Source organism: Podarcis melisellensis (assembly GCF_964234715.1).
Source record: "Podarcis melisellensis genome assembly, chromosome: 13".
NCBI lineage: Eukaryota > Metazoa > Chordata > Lepidosauria > Squamata > Lacertidae > Podarcis > Podarcis melisellensis.
In genome coordinates, this window is record NC_138545.1 from 22,523,814 (window position 1) to 22,545,655 (window position 21,842).

Below are 21,842 nucleotides of genomic sequence, written 5' to 3' on the forward strand. Positions count from 1 at the left end.
CCCAAGTTTGGTCAAATGAATTTGGTACCTGAGGCAGAATATTCCAGGAGTACCTTTCTGTGGGAGTAAAAATATAACAGTAAGAAATTATGCATTTTCACGTCAAAATGTTCAGGCCACTACCTGCGATATCTCTTGATTCTGTAGTTTCATTCTCGCTCCATCCAGATTTGCACTGTGCTTGACTCCAGATGAGGACATTGCATGTAAAGCATGGGCCACAGCATAGACAGCATTGTAGATGTTGTAGCTGTGGCCCGTCATGCTCATTTCAAAGAAGGGTTTTGGAAGGTTCTCTAGCTTCTCCTCCCTACTGCAAATGTATCCATCCACGTTACCTACATCCATTTTTGACAATGTGCAACCAAAGGCCTGCTGCCAGAAGTCCCTGATGAACCCATCTCCTTTAGGGATGGAAGGATTTCTGCTCTCAGTAAAAGAATGGAATCCTGGTACAACATTGGAGTGAATCTTGAAGGCTAGCGTACCATGGATTATTTCTGTAGCAAAATTCCTTTGATGGACTGTTGATGTAAGCTCCATCTGGGCTGTAAGAATCCAAACTTTCCCTCTTGGTATGCTTGTCTCACATTCTTGTTTTGACAGATATGGAAACCATCTCAAATACATCATGGCATTTGATTCTCCATAAAAAACCACTATGTTGGCTTTACTATTCATGATTTCATTATGTAATTTACCTCCTCTTTCCAGGTTTTCATCAATTTCATTGAAAGAAATTAACATGGGGATTCTTTCTATGAAAGCAAAACAGACACCACTCTGAGAGAAGAGTGGAATGATAATTCGCAAACATCTTTCTCCATTGTCAGTATCTGCGACTACAACCCCAATCCACACCCATCTAAAATGAAGAAGCAAAGAGAGTATCCCTGTATACTGAAGGGTTTCCTGAGGGGTCATCTGGTAAAAATCAAGCCCTGGAGTTTTATCATTCATCACTGGATTCGAACCATATACCAGCTAAAAGAAAATGTAGGAAGGGAAAAAGAGACAGTTATGGTCATTTTCAAGATGTAGTTTCATATGCTCTGATCACTCAATACAGTAACTAAGACACAAGGTTTACAGCAAGTGGTAAGGTAAGTGGATATTATTGCCTCTTATCATGATAGGGGGCTAGTCCTTTCACACGTACATTACATCAGCAGGTAGAACTATTTTTTTTTCAAAATTAAGTAAATGGTTTCCATTGTTAATTCTTTGTTGGACTGCTGGTAATACACTATCTCTGGATGGTGGTGAGGTGGGTCAAGGTGCAAGCAAACTCAAGGCAGAATGGACACATCAGTGTAAAGGGCTTCTTATGCATCTGCACAGTCTTGACATCACCACCACCCAGCACTGTCCAAATAAGGCACAGTGATACTGGTCCTGGGAGGATGGTTCCGCCCTACTGCAGTGGTTGCTATCTGCAAAATTACTTATACTCTACTATGACATCTGAATATTGTGAGATGTGTTTTTCTGGGACATGGATGTCTATTTGATGGAATTCCTTTCCTAGGAAGGTTTTCCTTACAACAGCTCTCATGTACCTCCTTCTCAGTATGAAGTTTTTTCTATGCAAGGAAGGATTCAATGCTAATAATAATAATATTAATAATAATAACAACAACAATAACAATAATAATGTAAAAAGATGTTTCTTCTTAACTACAAGGGCAGGAGCAAAGAGTAAAATGAAACACACATACAAATTTATACAAAAAACAACAACAAAAAACCACAAGACGTAACTTTCTTTGTCCTGCGATTCTATGTTTACTTTGCTTTATCATTGCTTGGGTATTTTGCTGTCTATAATACTTCTTTCATTGGTTTACCAAGTCATAAGTCATAAATATGGGTTTAATAGAATATCAACCTTCCTCTCTCCAACTTGCAAAATAAATCTGGAAGGACAAAAGCCGCATGAAAAAGTATTGCATTCCCATACTTTCAATATACACAAAGGCATATAATCCCTACCTGTGGAATCTTATAGATATCCAGGATATTTGCCACAACAACAGAGATTTCAGAATCCAGTCCCCCGATGACCGCTGTCAGATTATGCTGGATGTCACAGACGTAGTTGGGGGAAAACCTCTCTAACGAAGATAAAAGTAGCATTGTGGCATGGTAGGTCAACTTTTCATTAAAATAGCTGTCATATATGTGGAAGCCCAAGGTGATATTGGGTAAGATCTGAGGGTTGTCATTGACCTCCTTTACTGCAAATGCCAAGGCCAAAATATGCTGATAATTCTTTGACACTACACTAGAATTAAAATTGCATTCTGTATCAGAATATTTCACACTTTTTGAAAAACCAACACCACTATCTGCATTTTCATGTTGATAATGTTTAATTGCATTATTCCAGAGGAATCCTAAAGTCGAGATTCTCTGGCTGGAGAAGGTTAGGGTTACGAGGACATGGTCCTCCAATAGCAGAGAAGAACTCATCTGTGAGAAACACCTATGCTATGCTCAGGGTGAACTCTGTGGGCATGGATGCATACAAGAGCTTTTCCACAAGTACTTGCCAATTTTAAGCTTCAGAGCAAATCCATGTCTCCTGTGGTTCCCAGCCACATTTATCTTCAAAGAGCCACTTCAGAATTGGGCCCCTCCTTGAGAGCAGTCAGGAGCTGGAATAACTGCATTTATGCTGATTGGAATGGGGAGGCTTTAAAAAAGGCAGCTACATGTGGGAAGGGTATTAGTCAACACACACAAAGCTACAGCCTTGGTTGGTGGAAGCCCACCTCACCACACTTAGAATAATGCTCTTAATGAATTGTATTTCTTGAGACTCTCATTAGGGTTAGGTTAAATTTTCAATCATGCATGCATGTCGCAGAGACGTGTTATCAACATGAGTATTTTATGAGAGCTTGTGCCTGACATCACAACATACCATGTGGATGTTGCCCTGTGTGGATTACAGAATCTAGAACAACAGTGCCATCTATCTGAATTATTGCTGAAGGTTTGTGTGGATTTTGCTTTCTGATAATCTCACACAGTATATTATTTACGGCAGAGCTGTTTATTGTCCAAGCAGAAGAGTAAGCTTGCAGCGACTATGTGTAAATGGAATCGACTATGTGTAAATTGATTCTAGAGTAAGGCATATGCATACACCTAGAGTCCTTCTATCAATTCTTATGGATGAGGAAAATGGAGAGCAAATGTATAATATTGCACTCTTCCCTTCTTGTGCTTGTATAAGCCATTGCTAAACAGCCTCCAGTAGACAGAAATTCCTCAGTCAAAGCAGCTATACTTAATAAACAGCATGGCTGAGCTCCTTGGTAACATGAGTTAAACTGCTTTGGGCTAAGAAAACAGAATCCAACAATTTAAGAACATAGCACACTAAACATTTTGTGAGTCACCTGTGAGTTATATCATAAACTTCATCCAAATGTTATTCCAAGGTACAAATATACATTTTTCAATATAGGCCTTTATTTACCTACTTTTTCATGAAGTTATTTTCCATGAAAAATAATTATATGAGAAAATGGAATTTAACAAAGCAAGCAGGGATATATCTGTTTTCATATCAAGACAGAGAAAGGAACTGAGTTGATGGAACCTCTCATGAGTCAAAAGAGTCTAGTATTTTACATCACATGAAATAAGCAAATTAAGATAAAATGCAAATATACCAGAAACATCCAAAATTCAGTATTGTTTAACAATCTTTACATTAACATATATACCATTAGAATGTGCTGAAGAAAAAATGGGTGCTGTAAGAATGTAAGCAGAAGTGAAATGTGAGTCAAAGAAACAGAAGGGAAACTTTTTGTATCTGACAGGAGAAAGAATTATAAATAGGTAAAAGAAAATGGAGTTGAAAGAAAGACTATTATTTTAGGAAGCTTAAATGTATTCCACATAAGTCTTCTTCCTTTGAAGAAATTGAAACCCTCCCTTCAGCTTTACCTTAATTCCATCATTTTTTCCCTACAGGCCAAGCTGATATACCTCTGCATATATGTTGTAGCATTAGCACTGGTCTTTTCAGAGGGAAAGACATGGAAATGAAAAAAAACACAACAAAAAAGTCTTACATAAATTCTTCAAGCAATGCCAGTGGTGGTTCTTCAGTAAAGGCTGTTAAGGTTTTCATGAAGCCACCATGAGTTGCAATGCCACCAATGATGAGGTTTCCTTGCTGATGGTATATGTGTTGTGGGCGATGTGGATGGGAAACCCTACATTTCACAGTTTGAGCCTGGCATACCTTGTGCGGAATCATTGCCAGCATCAAGACCACTAAAACTATCATATTCAGAATGAAGGAAATCTTGCCTGTACATAGACGATCCTTTGCTTTTCTACAGCACTATTGTTAGAGTTGTCCTGATGAAAACCATTGACTTAAATGGTACTTTCTCACACATATAAGCCTTGAAGTATGAAATGTAGAATATTGGAAATCATAGTATCAGACCCAGTCACCCATCCTAGCTCTAAATGCAGCTGGATTTATTTATAATATACTGTCTTTGCTGTTAATTTTTCTCATGGTTGCTGAAAGTTCAAGGAGGACTGGGTGAGCAGCAGACTCAATTACATGTTTTTAATAATTTAGAGCAAGGTAATCACCAGCTCAGATCCAGGGATTCCCTGTGGAATTGCTGAAGAAAACATGTTTGCTGCATCTGAACAGACTTGTTGACTGGGGTATGGGTTGTGTGGCTCCACTGGCAGAAATTCCACATTGGGTGCTACCCATGTGCTCAGGGGGCCCAAAGGTCAATGCTGTGGTGGAAATTGCTTGGGAGAGAAAAGAATATGTATGACAATGATGAATTGTGGCGTGTAGTAAATAAAATCACAGAGTCAGAGGTCCATCAGTAAAAGGAAATCTTTTACTAAAGGTAAAGGCTTTATTACAAAAAAAACTTCAGGGGAATAAAAACTTCAGACGTGTGAGGTACAAATAAAAGTAAGAGAGAGAGACAGAGAGAGAGAGAGAGAGAGAGAGAGAGAGAGAGAGAGAATCACCAGCTTGCTGAGCACACAAATTTATCTCTCCTGTCTCAGTGTGACCAAAACAATATCTGCAGCAGAAATGAACCTTCTAGAATCTTCCAGCATTTTCCAGTTCCTGCCCTCAAAGACTTTAGCAATGACAGAATACTGTGGAAATTCCTAAAAAGTATGGAAGCTGGCTGTGTGGCAATGGGTGGCCTTTGGGGTAGGTTTTGATGGCATTTCTAGAGCTGTAGTTGCAGAGCCACAAGGAGAGAACGGGGTAGAATGTGATAATGGGGGGAGCAGGCCGGAAGTTCTGATGGTTCAAGAAGAAGAATAGGGCCAAGAATCATGCATATATATCACTTGAGAGCTGCTTCTTTCAGGAAGGAACCTCTGGCATTACACACATAATAATAGAAAATAGAATATATTAAGAATGACATAGGCATAGCATTATTATTGCTTTGATGATAAAAATATCTGTGGGGTCTACTAATTGCAAAGTTTATTGACAATGGTTTCTACAAGAATCTCCTTATCAGCTGCTACAAATTCAGAAAAAGCCTATACTCTTCAAAAATTTAAAAAGCAGCTTCTGGATTTATTAATCTATTACTAGAATAATTTATATTTCCAGTTAAAAAACAGAAATTACCAAGGTGGTGTGCAACATAACTTAATTGAATAAATAGAAGGTCATCTCAAAAATATAAAACAAATAAACACAAACCTCAGATGCACAAACGCAAATATATACAGATGAATAACTAATGCAAATTATATAGATTTTTAGGTTCTTCAGTCTTTTCTCTTTCTGAGCTGATTCCTGTTGTTCAGCTCAAGCCTCAACAAAAGGATGTAACATCTGGATGCAAAGATCATAGAATCATAGAATCATAGAGTTGGAAGAGACCACAAGGGCCATCGAGTCCAACTCCCTGCCAAGCAGGAAACACCATCAGAGCACTCCTGACATATGGTTGTCAAGCCTCTGCTTAAAGACCTCCAAAGAAGGAGACTCCACCACACTCTTACTGTCAGGAAGTTCTTCCTAATGTTTAGGTGGAATCTTCTTTCTTGTAGTTTGGATCCATTGCTCCGGGTCCGCTTCTCTGGAGCAGCAGAAAACAACCTTTCACCCTCCTCTATGTGACATCCTTTTATATATTTGAACATGGCTATCATATCACCCCTTAACCTCCTCTTCTCCAGGCTAAACATGCCCAGCTCCCTTAGCTGTTCCTCATAAGGCATCGTTTCCAGGCCTTTGACCATTTTGGTTGCCCTCCTCTGGAAACGTTCCAGTTTGTCAGTGTCCTTCTTAAACTGTGGTGGCCAGAACTGGTTTGTTTTATAATTTTATGTCAGAAAACTTTCATAAGGGACAGGGGTATACAAATTCTCCCATCTTTTTACTTAATGAACTGTTTCTGACTGTTCAACTCAGGCTTCAACACACTAACATTACATTTGGGGGAGGGAAGACATTTCCTTCTGGCAATTCCTGCAGCCAAACTGGTGCCAAATATATTGCTTTCCTTTCCTTCATATTAACTCAGCAAGGCCAAGAGGGGGTCTTATCATCTGGACAGCCCAGGACTTCCACATTAACTGCTCAGGATTGATTTTTCTATTATTATAACCATTTAAGCATGCCACATACAATACCATAAACTACAAAGGCTGTGTACAACATAATAATAAACACCATGTCATCACTACAATATCTGAGTAAAAACAAAAAACAATACTTGGACAAACAAAGATAAGTCCAGATTGCAAATTACAGTTAAGGAAAGAGATTTATTAAATTCTTCAATGTTTAACCCTTATGAGTTGTTCCCTGTTGTTCAACTCAGGTTTAAACACAATAATGTAACATTTGTGGGAAAAGATGCAGCCCAGAAGGCCAGCACAGGAAGCTAAGATAGAGAAGATCTCCACAATAACCATGTATTTCCCCTTTGTGCTGAGGTAAGTTGGCACAAAGGATAGCCACACACTGCAGAAGACCAACATGCTGAATGTGATGAACTTGGCTTCATTAAAACTATCAGGTAGTTTCCTGGCAAAGAAAGCCACTGTGAAGCTGGCAATTGCCAGGAAGACCATATAGCCCAGGACAACGTAAAACATGGTCACAGACCCTTCATTACATTTCAGTACAATTTCTTCAACCACTGAGTGCATGTCAACATCTTGGAATGGGGGAGAGGTCACCAGCCACACAGTACAAATGCCAGTTTGAATAAGGGAAAAGGAAAGAACAATGCAGGCTGCCAGCTTTTTCCCCACCCACCTCCTCATTCTTGATCCTGGCTTGGTTGCCATGAAAGCTAGAACTACAGTGATGGTTTTTGCCAACACACAAGAAACAGCCACTGAGAAGATGATGCCAAAAACAGCTTGTTGGAGGAGACATGTCAACTTCTGAGGCTGGCCAATGAACAACAATGCGGAAAGGAAGCAGAGTAGAAGGGAGACGAGGAGAGTGTAGGTGAGGTCCCTGTTGTTGGCAATGACGATGGGAGTGCCATGGTGCTTCATAAATGTCCCCAGCACCAGAGCTGTGATCAAAGAAAAGGAAAGAGCAATGCAGCCTAAAGTGAGCCCCAAAGGTTCTTCATAAGACAAGAAGGTTACAGTCTTGGGAATGCATGTATCCTGATTCTTACTTGGGTACTTCTCATCTGAGCATTTAATACAGTCATTCATATCTGAAACAGGAAAAGACATAAGCCTTCTTTCTGCATTACCTGAGTGTTGAGGTCTAATGTAAAAAATATATATATGCAGTGCTGTACATATAGCCACAGCTGCAAAGTAACACTGTCTTTTGCTCCCGCTATGTTGATCATAGCATGATTTAGAATTCATGTGTGAAATAGAACCTCACACACCAGTAATGTGTGAAAAGGACTATGGTATTGATCTTACATGAAACCTTAATAATATGCCTAAATGGTTCCTTTCATAGTTGTATAAGTTGACCCCTCCATCTGTGAATTTCTTTGTGAAAAATTTAGGTTTTTCCTATTCATACCAGTAGGTGTTCCTCTTAAGTTTGTCCCAACTTTCCAATTCGTTGAGTTATTTATGGTAAATCAGTACCAACAGGGCATGTGCACAAATAGTTGTATTGGTTTTTTTAAAAAAAATCCCTCAGAATTGAACAAAACCAGAAACCTGCACAAGCATACCACATTAAATAAGATATTTAACTGTAGTTTGTTTCTGGAGATTTCTGGTTTTTCATAATTTTGAGAGCTCATAGGAAATATATTCAGGAACACTGGAAATAGGAGCACAGGCAGAATAGAAAATAAATCAACTTTAAATTTTCAGCTTACACTTTTAATTTTAACATGCTGTGTAATAGACTGTAGAGGATTTTTTTGTGGTTCGCCTGTGCAGTTTTCTGGTTCTGTGTAAATCTGAGGAACCAACAAAAAATATACACTGCTAGTTCCATTCAGAAGCATACCAGAAATAGTTATGAGCATGATCAATCCCATATAAATTAAACCGGAATTTACGAGGGGAAAACATCAAGCTTGGTGTAGCCTGATTGTAATAATGTGTCCCTAACACAAATCAAATTGGAATACCGAGAACACAAAACACCCAGTAGCATCAAGTATACTTACTTACCCTCCTTGTCTGATATTTTCCCTTCTGGACATGGGATGCAATTGTAGCAGCAAAATGGTTTCCCTTCTTTCACTTTCTTGCTGGAACCAGGATGGCAGCTCTCACTGCATGTAGAAAGTGGCTGGGCCTAATCCATAAATAAGAAAGTAAAATAATAAGCTTGGAATCTTTAAATTTCATGCGCCTTTCCACTTCTTTTTGCAATGTTAAGGAATTTCAAGCACATATGCACCTTACATGCAAATTAAAGTACAAATTCCATTCCATCATAGACACACAGAAGGAAGGCTTTAAAGACCTCCTGGTAGCTTTGTATGATAGGCTTAGGTGTGAGGCTAACAGCAAAACTGGAAACAGATGCATCATTAACATGATTGTTCGTTAAAGAACTAGGTTGTACTTTGAGAGAATACTGACACTAATCTTTAGTCTGGGCTCTTATACAGTATGTTTGATGACAGTTTTGAAGAGATACAGTTACTGACACTATTCTCTAAAACACTTTCACCCTAAATCTCCAATTGGATCCTACCTGGTTAAACCAGTAATGCCATGTTATGGCCTCTTCATTGATAGTGAATGCTTCATCTGGAGGAACTTGCGGATCCATCCTCCCAATTTTTATTCTGTGAAAAGATTGGTTGGATGAAACCACCCAGTTGATGACATCAAATCCAGCTACTAACTGCCCATTATTATCAAAGGAGATCTTGTCCCCAGCACTGTTGTTGAATGAAACATGTCTCAAGTAGTGACGGAGCTGGATGGAATAAAAAGGAGTAGGGTTTTCATACTAATGTCTAATGGTAGCAAGAATGATTTACTGAAGAGTTTTGTGCAGGAGGCAAATAGTGAAATATCTGCTAAACCTTTATAACTGAGAGACAATAGAAAGGATCACTATGTTATTAAGGGAACTGATAAGAATACACACAGCTAACCCTAACCCTACCCCACCATTTAATGGGAAATAATGTTATAATACTGTAGATATTATGCATTTTCACGTCAAAATGTTCAGGCCACTACCTGCGATATCTCTTGATTCTGTAGTTTCATTATCGCTCCATCCAGATTTGCACTGTGCTTGACTCCAGATGAGGACATTGCATGTAAAGCATGGGCCACAGCATAGACAGCATTGTAGATGTTGTAGCTGTGGCCCGTCATGCTCATTTCAAAGAAGGGTTTTGGAAGGTTCTCTAGCTTCTCCTCCCTACTGCAAATGTATCCATCCACATTACCTACATCAGTTTTTGACAATGTGCAACCAAAGGCCTGCTGCCAGAAGTCCCTGATGAACCCATCTCCTTTAGGGATGGAAGGATTTCTGCTCTCAATAAAAGACTGGAATCCTGGTACATCGTTGGAGTGAATTTTGAAGGCTAGAGTACCATGGATTATTTCTGTAACAAAATTCCTTTGATGGACTGTTGATGTAAGCTCCATCTGGGCTGTAAGAATCCAAACTTTCCCTCTTGCTATGCTTGTCTCACATTCTTGTTTTGACAGATATGGAAACCATCTCAAATACATCATGGCATTTGATTCTCCATAAAAAACCACTATGTTGGCGTTACTATTCATGATTTCATTATGTAATTTACCTCCTCTTTCTAGGTTTTCATCAATTTCATCGAAAGAAATAAACATGGGGATTCTTTCTATGAAGGCAAAACAGACACCACTCTGAGAAAACAGTGGAATGATGATTTGCACACTTCTTTCCCCACTGTCAGTATCTGCGACTACAACCCCAATCCACACCCATCTAAAATGAAGAAGCAAAGAGAGTATCCCTGCATACTGAAGGGTTTCCTGAGGGGTCATCTGGTAAAAATCAAGCCCTGGAGTTTTATCATTCATCACTGGATTCGAACCATATACCAGCTAAAAGAAAAAGTAGGAAGGGAAAAAGAGACAGTTATAGTCATTTTTAAGATGTAGTTTCATATGCTCTGATCAATCAATACATTAAGACACAAGGTTTATAGCAAGTGATAAGGTAAGTGGATATTATTGCCTCTTATCAAGATAGGGGGCTAGTCCTGAGAAATAAATGCTTAGTCTAAGGACTTCTTTTTTTCAGGTACATGACATCAGCAGGTGGAACTAAAGATTTTCAAAATGAAGCAAATGGTCTCTATTGTGAATTCTTTGTTGAAGTGCAGTGCAGTGTAGCAGAGCTTCACTCCTGACACTGTTGTTGCTGCAGCATCCCTGGAAGGTGCTGAAGTGCGTCAAAGTGCAAGCAAGCTCAGGGAAGAATGGATACATCAGTGTAAAGGGCTTCTGATGCATCTGCACAGTCCTGACAACAACATCAACCAGCACTGTCCAAATAAGCCACAGTGATGCTGGTCCTGGGAGGATGGTTCTGCCCTACTGCAGTGGTTGCTACCTTATGTGGCTATCTGCAAAATTGCTTACACTATACTATACTATAATATGACATGTGCATATTGTGAGATGTGTTTTTCTGGGACATGGATGTCTACTTGATGAAACTCCTTTCCTAGGAAGGCTCTCCTTACCACAACTCTCATGCACCTCCTTCTCAGTATGAAGTCTTTTCCATGCAAAGAAGGATTCAATGCTCTTTATTCAAACAACAACAACAACAACAACAACAACAACAACAATAATAATTTTAAAAGATGTTTCTTAACTACAGGGGCAGGAGGAAAGAGTAAAATGGAACATACATACGAATTTATACAAAAAATGAAAAAAGCACAAGCCCTAACTTTCTTTGTCCTGCCGTTCTATGTTTACTTTGCTTTATCATTGCTTGGGTATTTTACTGTCTATAATGCTATTATTGTTGGTTTACCATGTCATAAGTCCTAAATACAGGTTTGCGTGGCGAGTTCCCGCCTCCCCGCAGTAGGAATAAAGACGCATGACAGTGTTATTTTAGGTTAATGAGCTAAAATTGGCCACAACTTTATTGCTTACAGGTGATGAGCAGTATTGGCTTAGGCATTGGTCCTAACCAACTATCAGGCTTCAGCCTGTGTGCTTGCAGACTGGGAAGGGTTAACACCAGCAGGGTGAGCCCTGCTGATGCACATCGACTAGGAACTCCGCCGGGGGTCACTGATCGGGGGCGTGCCTTAGGCCCTCACCTCCATAGGTTTCGGACAGGGCCACGCCCCCTGGAATCCTTCATCGGACTACACTTCAATATCTGGGGGAGGTGATGGCACTTCCTCCCCCCCGTCAATCTACATAACCAGCTCCTGCGCGAGGTCGTAAGTGGCTTTAACAGAATTAAACCTCCCTTTCTCTGAATTGCAAAATAAAATCAAGAAGAACGAAAGCCACATTAAAAAGTATTGCATTTCCATAGTTTCAATATACACAAAGGCATATAATCCCTACCTGTGGAATCTTATAGATATCCAGGATATTTTCCACAACAACAGAGATTTCAGAATCCAGTCCCCCAATGACCGCTGTCAGATTATGCTGGATGTCACAGACGTAGTTGGGGGAAAACCTCTCTAACGAAGATAAAAGTAGCATTGTGGCATGGTAGGTCAACTTTTCATTAAAATAGCTGTCATATATGTGGAAGCCCAAGGTGATATTGGGTAAGATCTGAGGGTTGTCATTGACCTCCTTTACTGCAAATGCCAAGGCCAAAATATGCTGATAATTCTTTGACACTACACTAGAATTAAAATTGCATTCTGTATCAGAATGATATTTCACACTTTTTGAAAAACCAACACCACTATCTGCATTTTCATGTTGATAATGTTTAATTGCAGTATTCCAAAGAAATCCTAAAGTCAAGATTCTCTGGCTGGTGAAGGTTAGGGTTACGAGGACGTGGTCCTCCAATAGCAGAGAAGAACTCATCTGTGACAAACACCTATGCTATGCTCGTGAAGAACTCTCTGGACATGGATGCATTTAAGAGTTTTTCCACAAGTAGTTGCCAATTTTAGGCTTCAGAGCAAATCCATGCCTCCCGTGGTTCCCAGGCACCTTTATCTTGAAAGAGCCAATTCAGAATTGGGCCCCTCCTTGAGAGCAGTCAGGAGCTGGAATAACTGCATTTATGCTGATTGGAATGGGGAGGCTTAAAAAAAGGCAGCTACATGTGGGAAGGGTGTTAATCAACACACTCAAAACTACAGCCTTGATTGTTGGAAGCCCACCTCATCACATTTAGAATAATGCTCTTAATGAATTGTATTTCTTGAGACTCTCATTAGGGTTAGGTTAAATTTTCAATCATGCATGCATGTCGCAGAGACATGTTATCAACATGAGTATTTTATGAGAGCTTGTGCCTGACATCACAACATACCATGTGGATGTTGCCCTGTGTGGATTACAGAATCTAGAACAACAGTGCCATCTATCTGAATTAATGTTGAGGTTTTGTGTGGATTTTGCTTTCTGACTATCTCACAAGGTATATTATTTACGGCAGATCTGATTATTGTCCAAGCAGAAGAGTAAGCTTGCAGCGACTATGTGTAAATGGAATCGGATCTAGAGCAAGGCATTTGCATACACCCAGAGTCCTTCTATCACTTCCTATGGGTGAGGATAATGGAGAGCGAATGTACAATATAGCACACTTCCCTACTTGTGCTTGTCCAAGCCATTGCTAAACAGCCCCCAGTAGAGTGAGATTCCTCAATCAAAGCTGCTATATTTAATAAACAGCATGGTAACTGCTTTGGGCGAAGATAACAGAGCCCAACAATTTCAGAACTTAGAACACTAAACATTTTGTGAGTCACCTGTGAGTTATATCATAAACTTCACCCAAATGTAATTCCAAGGTACAAATATACGTTTTTCAATATAGGCCTTTATTACCGACTCTCTTATGAAGTTACTTTCTATGAAAAAGAATTATATGAGAAATTGGAATTTAACTAAGCAAGTAGGAATATATATGTTTTCATATCAAGTCAGAGGAAGGAACTGAGTTGATGGCAGCTCTCATGAGTCAAAAGATTCTAGTATTTTACATCACATGAAATATACAAATTAAGATAAAATGCAGGTATACCAGAAGCAATTGCCTCTGAGTGATGTTTCCAGACAACATCCAAAAATCAGTTTTGTTTAACAATCTTTACATTAACATACAACATTAGAATGTGTCGAAGAAAGACATGAGTGGTGCAAGAATAAAAGCAGAATTGAAATGTAAACCAAAGAAACTGGAGGGGAACTTTTTTGTAACAGTCAGGAGGAAAAAGATATAAGAAGGTAAAATAAAATGGAGTTGAAAGAAAGACTTTTATTTTAGGAAGCTTAAATGTATTCCATAGAAGTCTTCGTCCTCTAGAAAAATTGAAACCTTTACCTTCAGCTTCACCTTAATTCAATCATTCTTTTTTCTATAGGCTAAGTTGATATACCTCTGCATATACATTGTAGCACTAGCACTGGTCTTTTCAGAGGGAAGGACATGGAAATGAAATAAACTTCTTACATGAAATCTTCAAGCAATGATAGTGGCGGTTCTTCAGTAAAAGCTGTTAAAGGTTTCATCAAGCCACCATGACTTGCAATGCCACCAATGATGAGGTTTCCTTGCTGATGGTATATGTGTTGTGGGCGATGTGGATGGGAAACCCTACATTTCACGGTTTGAGCCTGGCATACATTGTGAGGAATCACTGCCAGCATCAAGACCACTAAAATTATCATATTCAGAATGAAGGAAATGGTCTTGAAGTATGTAATGTAGACTATTGGAGATCATAGTATCAGACCCAGTCCCTCTCCCTGACTCTAAATGCTGCTGGGTTTATTTATAATATGCTGTTAATTTTTCTCATGGTTGCTGAAACTTCAAGCAGTACTGGGTGAGCAGCAGACTCAATTACATGTTTTTAATAATTTAGAGGAAGGTAATCATCAGCTCAAATCCAGGGATTCCCTGTGGAATTGCTGAAGAAAACATGTTTGTCACATCTGAGCAGACATGTTGACTGTTGCTTTCTTTGGTAGAAATGGAGACTTGTGGAATAACCCTCAGCAAGAAAAGGGTGCTAGAAGTGACTGCTGGGTTGTCCCACCCACCAGTCAAAGTTGGCCCATCAGGTGGGGTCAGATAGAGATCTGGCGCCAGAACCAAAAGGTTCCACATTCCTAATTAGGACTTGGGAGCTGAGAGTTCAAATATGCGCTCTCTAGTAGAGTTCACTGGGTAAGCTGAGGCAAGCCACAGTCTCTCAGCCTAACCTACATAACAGGGTTGTGGTGAGGGTAAAATTGGGAGACGGAGAGCCGTGTACACCACCTTGAGCTCTATGTAGGAAATGTGGGATGTAAATGTAATAAGAAAAGGACATTAGGAATATAAAGACTATGATCTGGCATTTTGTGCTAGTTATAACTTAGGCTCAATGGAGCAACACGTTCTCTTGGTATTTCAGCCCCAATCCTTTCCCCCCATAGGTTGGAGGCATCACTGTGAGTGATCATAGCAGCGTGATCAGATCATCCAGGACACTTTTGACAATCAGGAGACTTGTTTACAGGCTCCAACATCAGGAAATACAATTTAAACTTTACTGCCCTTTAGCTGACCTTAATGTGATGAGAGGTGAGGCCCTGAGGTCTAAATTGGAGGACTCTAGGTGTGTCAGGATGTTATTGCCTGCTCTGTAGGTAATGCAAAGGCAGTACAGTGGTTAAACTTGATAACCTTAGAGCTCTCTCCCAACCATACAGAAGATTCCCCCCCCCCATTTCTTTGTTTAATCATAATATCATTTTTTATTCTTTTTAATTGGTGTTGATGATTATAATGTTGTTAATGATATCCACTGAGTTTTCAAGGTACATTACAAAAAGGAGTAATTTTAGCTTTTCCTAAGTAACCTTGGGTGCCTGTTAAAGTGTTTGACGAATGTAATTTGAACAAATCTTGATGCAAACTAACCTGATCTGCATCTCCCATACAATTTTCTCCTGATTTTACAATACATTTAATGCATTTTGATATATTTTTCTAGTTGAGGAAAAAATAGTTTAGGATAAAATACATTTAGAAATGTGAATGGTAAGATAAAATGCACATTTGTACATTTAAATATGTATTTAATTACATATCTAATTTCATATTTTATGCTCTTAAGATACTGTACATGGAAACCTTGAAATAAGTAACTGAGGTATTTGATTGTTTGAAATATTTCTAGATGTTTTTAAACTGTTTCAAAATTGTTTTAAAATGTTTTTGGTTCATTTTCAAATGGGTTTTTATTTTATTTTAAATTGTATTGTTTTAACTTTTTGAAGTTTGCCACTGAGGAAGAGTGGGATATAAGTCAACTAATAAACAAAGAAAAATAAACATTTCTATCATACACCTCTAGCATGATCTGTTCATGCTTACAGGGAAAAGCTGCTTATAAAGAACAGGGCATTATATAACCTGGTTCTGTAGAAGAAGAAGAGTTTGGATTTGATATCCCGCTTAAATCACTACCCTAGGGAGTCTCAAAGCAGCTAACATTCTCCTTTCCCTTCCTCTCCCACAACAAACACTCTGTCAGGTGAGTGGGGCTGAGAGACTTCAAAGAAGTGTGACTGGCCCAAGGTCACCCAGCAGCTGCATGTGGAGGAACGGGGAATCGAACCCGGTTCACCAGATTACGAGACTACCGCTCTTAACCACTACACCACACTGGCTCTCTGTAGCATGTAGAGGGTTTGTTTGTTTGTTTGTTTGTTTGTTTGCTTTGCAAAATCTCCAAGAAGAAACCCACAAAAAAACCCAAAAAACTAAAAACCACTGACTACATGTTGCATTCATATAGGGCTGCAATATGCTCTGGCTTTCCCAGACATTTTCCTGCTTTTCAGAAATTACACCCGGATGCTGTTTTCGATGGGCAAACCCAGGATATATGGCAGCCCTATGGTAGATGAATGCAACATGTTGTCAGTGGTGCACTTAGGTAATTTTTGGCTCTGGATGTAATACTCATTCAGGAATCCTGTCAATCAAGCCCCTTAGATTATAATAGCTAATGCTTCCAAATATGGTAAGATAGTCCTGCTGTTTTGGGGGGCCCTCTTGCCTATTCCGTTGAATGGTGTCCTGGACATCTGCCCCAAATCCTGCTCTGACAGCATCACTGCATGGTGCCTTAGTTTTTCAAAGCAGACCTAAAGCCCTTTTGCAGCACCTTGTTGGCGAATTGCTACCCTGGACCAGTGAGAAATCACTTCATCAACTTTTCTAAACAATGATTTGAAGGCTATATTCGGTCCCAGCCCAATACTGATGTGGTGCTGGGAAACAAAATGTTCTGGAATTGATAGGACATCCTACAAGAGCATATAGGAAGAGAAGTTGCTATTTGATTGCACCCTTTTAAAAAAAACAAACTGGTATTTTACATCCGCCTCACCCTGAGAAATCCCATTACTGACTCACAATGCTTATGCTACCAGTAAATCAGCCCACATCAAATTCAATCACACAGAAGCTAATTTTTTATTCTCTTGCCTACACACACCAAAAGGGTTAAATAATGCCACCTACACAAAGGAACGAGTTAGGGCGGAAAGTTTTCAATGGGTCTATTGTCTCTATTCAGAAAGGAGATATTTGACATCAAGGTGACATGATCAGAACAACACACACCTCTTCTATTTGACATCAGCCAAAGAGACAATGATAGACTGAAGGCATGTCCATACAAGAAGCTCCTGAGTGAATGTTTGGAGCTTTAGAAATTCAGGAAGAAGAGCATGGAAAAGGTGGGATTATATGACATGGGATTTGAAGAATTTGACACATTAATGTCCATCCTTTTTCCATACATCACCCATGATCGATCAGTTCCTCACATGGCCCATTTTCTAAGGTAAGGTGAACAGGTGTTGGTACCTTGGAGCTTGTGAATTTCCAAGCATCTAAGACTAGAGTGGAAACAAGATTGGAAGGTTTTTTTTGATAGACGAATCTAAAATTTCTACATGGCAAATTTTAAAATTGCAATTTTCAATACTGATTGCTAGCAAATGACGTTTTTATAAAAAGGTACACATAAGAGAACAGTCTCAAGTGCCAGGGTTCATGTCAGTGTCCAAATTCCCAGAAAGAAGCCTTTCCTTGGTTTATCCCTGCTGAAGGTAGAAGACACATTTATTTTTAGATAGCAAGACAGGGGCAGGGAGAAATGGATTCTGAAAGAGATCGATAATCACATCCAGGGACAGTTTTGGGTAATATAGCACCCTGAACAAGGAAAACATTTAGCAAAACAACAACAAGAAGCCAACAAATATTTCTTGTTTTCACAATAATTCCTTTTGGCCTCTAGAGGTCTCTGTAAGATCTTGTGGGACTCTCAAATGTGAGTGAGGACATGCATTGTTGACACTAACCATGTCTGCCGATGTTTAACATCTTCTCCTCAGTGAAAGGCATATGCATTGAGCATCCCTGCACTCGGCCTACTCTTGGAAACCACAAAATTACCTAAAGGCCCCATCAACTTCTTCACATCTACCCTAGTCCATTGTCATGTGTCTGAAGAAGGCATTCCTGATTGCATCTTCCCAGGCATCATTTCTGGATCATGTGGCCCACCCACTTCAGTTGAGTGCTCTAGTGATAGCTTGCTGATACCAGCAGTCCTTAAAGCTCTAGGCTTCCAGGGCCTGTGGTACCGGTTGGATGGGAGCTGTGTTATCAGATGCGGCTCCGATATCTTTTTGCTGCTGTTGTGGGTGAACTGAGGTGTGTCTCTTTTATCAGCTCCATGGAGAGCAGCTTAATCAGCTGTCACTGGAGCGTGGAAAAATAATTATTATTTATTGAATATATATACCGCCCTTTACCTGGAGGTCTCTGGGTGGTTCACAGAATAAAATCAAAATATAAAACCACAAAATACACAATCAAAATAAAAACAACTCAATAACCTCCCCCCAACCCCCACATTTTAAAAAGGAATAGGATGTCAATCAAATCAACCAAAGGCTTGGATAAAAAGGAAAGTTTTTGCCTGGAGCCTAAAGGTATATAATGAAGGTGCCAGGTACTTGGGAGAGCATTCCACAGATGGGGAGCCACTGCAGAGAAGGCCCGTTCTTGTGTTGCCACCCTCCGGACCTCTCAAGGAGAAGGCACAAGGAGAAGGGCCTCAGAAGATGATCTCAGGGTCCCGGTGGGTTCATATGGAAAGGAGGCAGTCCTTGAGGTATTGCAGTCCTGAGCCGGTTAAGGCTTTAAAGGTCAGAACCAGAACTTTGAAATGGGCCTGGAAACTAATTGGTAGCCAGGGCATTCAAACCAGGATTGGTGTAATATGCTCAAACCATCTTGCTCTGGTGAGCAACCTGGGTGCTGAATTCTGCACTAGCTGAAGTTTCTGAACCACCTTCAGAGGCAGCCTAATAATAATAATAATAATAATAATAATAAATTTTATTTATATCCCGCCCTCCCCAGCCTTAGCCAGGCTCAGGGCGGCTAACAACAATAAAACAGTACAAAAGTACAGCATAAACAACACTCTAAAATCACTCAGTATAAAATTAATTAACACATGTATGTATAACACATTGCAGTAATCTAACCCTGAAGTTATCAGAGCATAGACAACAATAGTTAGGCTATCCCTGTCCAGATAAGGGTATAGCTGGGTCACCAGCTGAAGCTGATGGAAGGCACTCCAGGCCACTGAGCCCACCTGAGCCTCGAGCGACAGCAAAGGATCCAGGAGTGCCCCCAAGTTATGAGCCTGCTCCTTCAGAGGAAGTGTAACCCCATCAAGAGCAGGTGATCTCCCACCCATCCAGTCTAGGAGCCACCCACTAACAGTGCCTCAGTCTTATCTGGATTCAGTTTCAGTTTGTTGGCTCTCATTCATTTCATCCTGTTCACCCACCCAGGTTTCAGTGATACATGCCAGATCAGCCTCTTCATCCACAATCAGATCATGGATGAGGGAGATTATATTCTGGGCCAACCTGGAATTCAACAGCAGCTGTCACAAACCCAAGGACTGGCTGATATGACAACCACAATTCCCCAGGTTGGAGGAGGGGCTGGCACATGGCACAGTCACTAACTGCCTGTGCTATGTGCCTCTCTTCCCACACCACACTTACCCCTACCCTTTAAAGCTGCCTTTGAAGATGTCAACGCCTTGCTGATATCTGGGGCTGGCGGAGTTGGCAACTCAGATGAATGGTTAGTGGAGGGAATGATAACACCTACAAGGCTCGTTTCATCACAAGTTATAACAGAGTTCTTCATGATTTGGCTTGTGAAAATCCCATGGGGGTTACTTTTCATGGGAAGAGATCCATGGATTCTGATGTAGCAAGAATAATTTTCACAGCCATGGGAATGTGAATCCACTGTTCTGAGCTTCTTGGAAATACCATGTTGCATCTAAGTTAAGCTCAGAGTAGACCTACGGATATGAGTGGATCTAAGTCAGGCATTTCCATTAACATCAATGGATTTACTCTGAATATTCTGGCTACGACCAATGTTCCCATTGACACAGTTTAACTTAATCTGGCTAGCAAACTAGTCTGCGTCCATTGTTCTCTCTCACACAAAAACTTCGAGAGGAATGGAATATATAAGTTTGCAGTTTTATGGGTCAGAAATATAAAGATTTAGCACTGGTTCCAAAACTAATTACTGCATGGGAAACAGAGAGATGTGGGAACAGGAATCTGTGGATTAGATAGGGAAGCCCCATGGACCAGATCCACTTCACAGTTTGGAGGTTCCCCCACTGTGGGGGACTGTGTAACTCAGATTCTTTCTGTGTTTACTTAAATCTTCCCTTTATGAGATGAAACTAGTGTCAATCATGAGCACTATGTTCCATTGTAATGTTCCTGCATTATTAATCTACAGCGAGGAAGGGATAGTTGCATCATCAGAACTCAGGCTTATTAATCACCATAAGACAGTAAATAGTAGACTGAAGAAGTTTACAGAGTTTATGCCCACCAACACTGCTGTCTCCAAGATTGTTAGGGGTCCCTGGAAAGGTGACTTTAGTGTGCTCCTCTTTCCCCCTTTGGCAATTCTTAACAGCCTTCCCTATTCCTTGCTACTATTGCTGCTGTCCATTTGATCACTCCTGCTAAGAAAGGACAGCTCTGGATGACTGGTTTATTGAGCCTTCATCCTGATTTGTTTGCACAAATCTTAGATACAGGTTAGACTGATTTGTTTCTGGAATTGTTCTATGACAATGATCATTGTCCTCCTTCATTCTTTCTAATTTGCTTGTGGCATGGTTGCACATCTTCCTGTTAATCATTCATTCATTCTTCCTACACTTTTCAATGTATTTCCGCATTACATTTTGCTAACCGCAGAAAATATGTTTCTTGTGCTTTTGCAACAGAGTGCTTTAATCCACATTGTGCAAACCTAAATTCCTGCTATGCACACTTTACTCCCTCCCACAAAACAGTGATGCTCTGGAGGCACCCTAAAATCCACACCACAGCCCAGGGACTGAGGGCAAAATGACCAGAAGTCCTTCTCCTTGCTTCCCTGGCTGTTTGCTAACTCAGAGAATATAAGCAGGCAGCTACAGCAAGGAACAGGTGCATTGGTGGCAGGTCTCCGCATAGCTGTCAACTTTTCCCTTTTCTTGCAAGGAATCCTATTCAGAATAAGGAAATTTCCCCTAAAAAAAAGGAAAACGTTGACAGCTATGGGTCTCAGGTGTGTGCAATTCTTAACTGCCTTCCCTATTCCTTGCCACTATTTCTGCTGCAATAAGTTACACACATACCTTAAATTTGGTTTCCTTGGAAAGAAGGCAGAGGAGACCCAAACCCCATTTGATTCAACCAAAATCTCATTACAGCTTGCACAATGAAAAGTTTTAGGTCAATGGAGAACACATGTTTTGCATGCAAACAGTCTTTCTCTCTTTTTTAAAATACATTTTTTATTAAATTTTCACTTTAAACAATAAACAGTAATTCCAAATATTTGTCTACAACTCTCATTCCCTCCACTCTGCCGAGCTTATGGCTTCCCTCCATCCTGCCAACAAGCTTACCCTTTTCAAATCTATATCTCACAGCTTGCATGCAAACAGTCTCAGGTTCAATCCTCCATAACTCCCAGTTGGACTGGAGGTAAAATTCCAAACTAAAATTGTGTGTGTGTGTGTGTGTGTGTGTTAGCACAGAGCAGC

General features: G+C 40.0%; 1 protein-coding gene across 1 annotated transcript; it reads right to left on the minus strand.

Moving 5' to 3' along the window:
• Window positions 1-6,480: 6,480 nt before the first annotated feature.
• LOC309354754 (vomeronasal type-2 receptor 26-like) lies at window positions 6,481-19,918 on the minus strand (the record flags this gene model as incomplete). The annotated part of the gene is made up of 7 exons (XM_081885025.1): window positions 6,481-7,721; window positions 8,656-8,782; window positions 9,188-9,415; window positions 9,685-10,545; window positions 12,040-12,331; window positions 14,123-14,309; window positions 19,771-19,918. The coding sequence occupies 7 exons, from the start codon at window positions 19,916-19,918 to the stop codon at window positions 6,820-6,822; spliced, it is 2,745 nt and encodes a 914-aa protein (XP_081741151.1). The 3' UTR covers window positions 6,481-6,819.
• Between the last annotated feature and the right edge of the window lie 1,924 nt (window positions 19,919-21,842).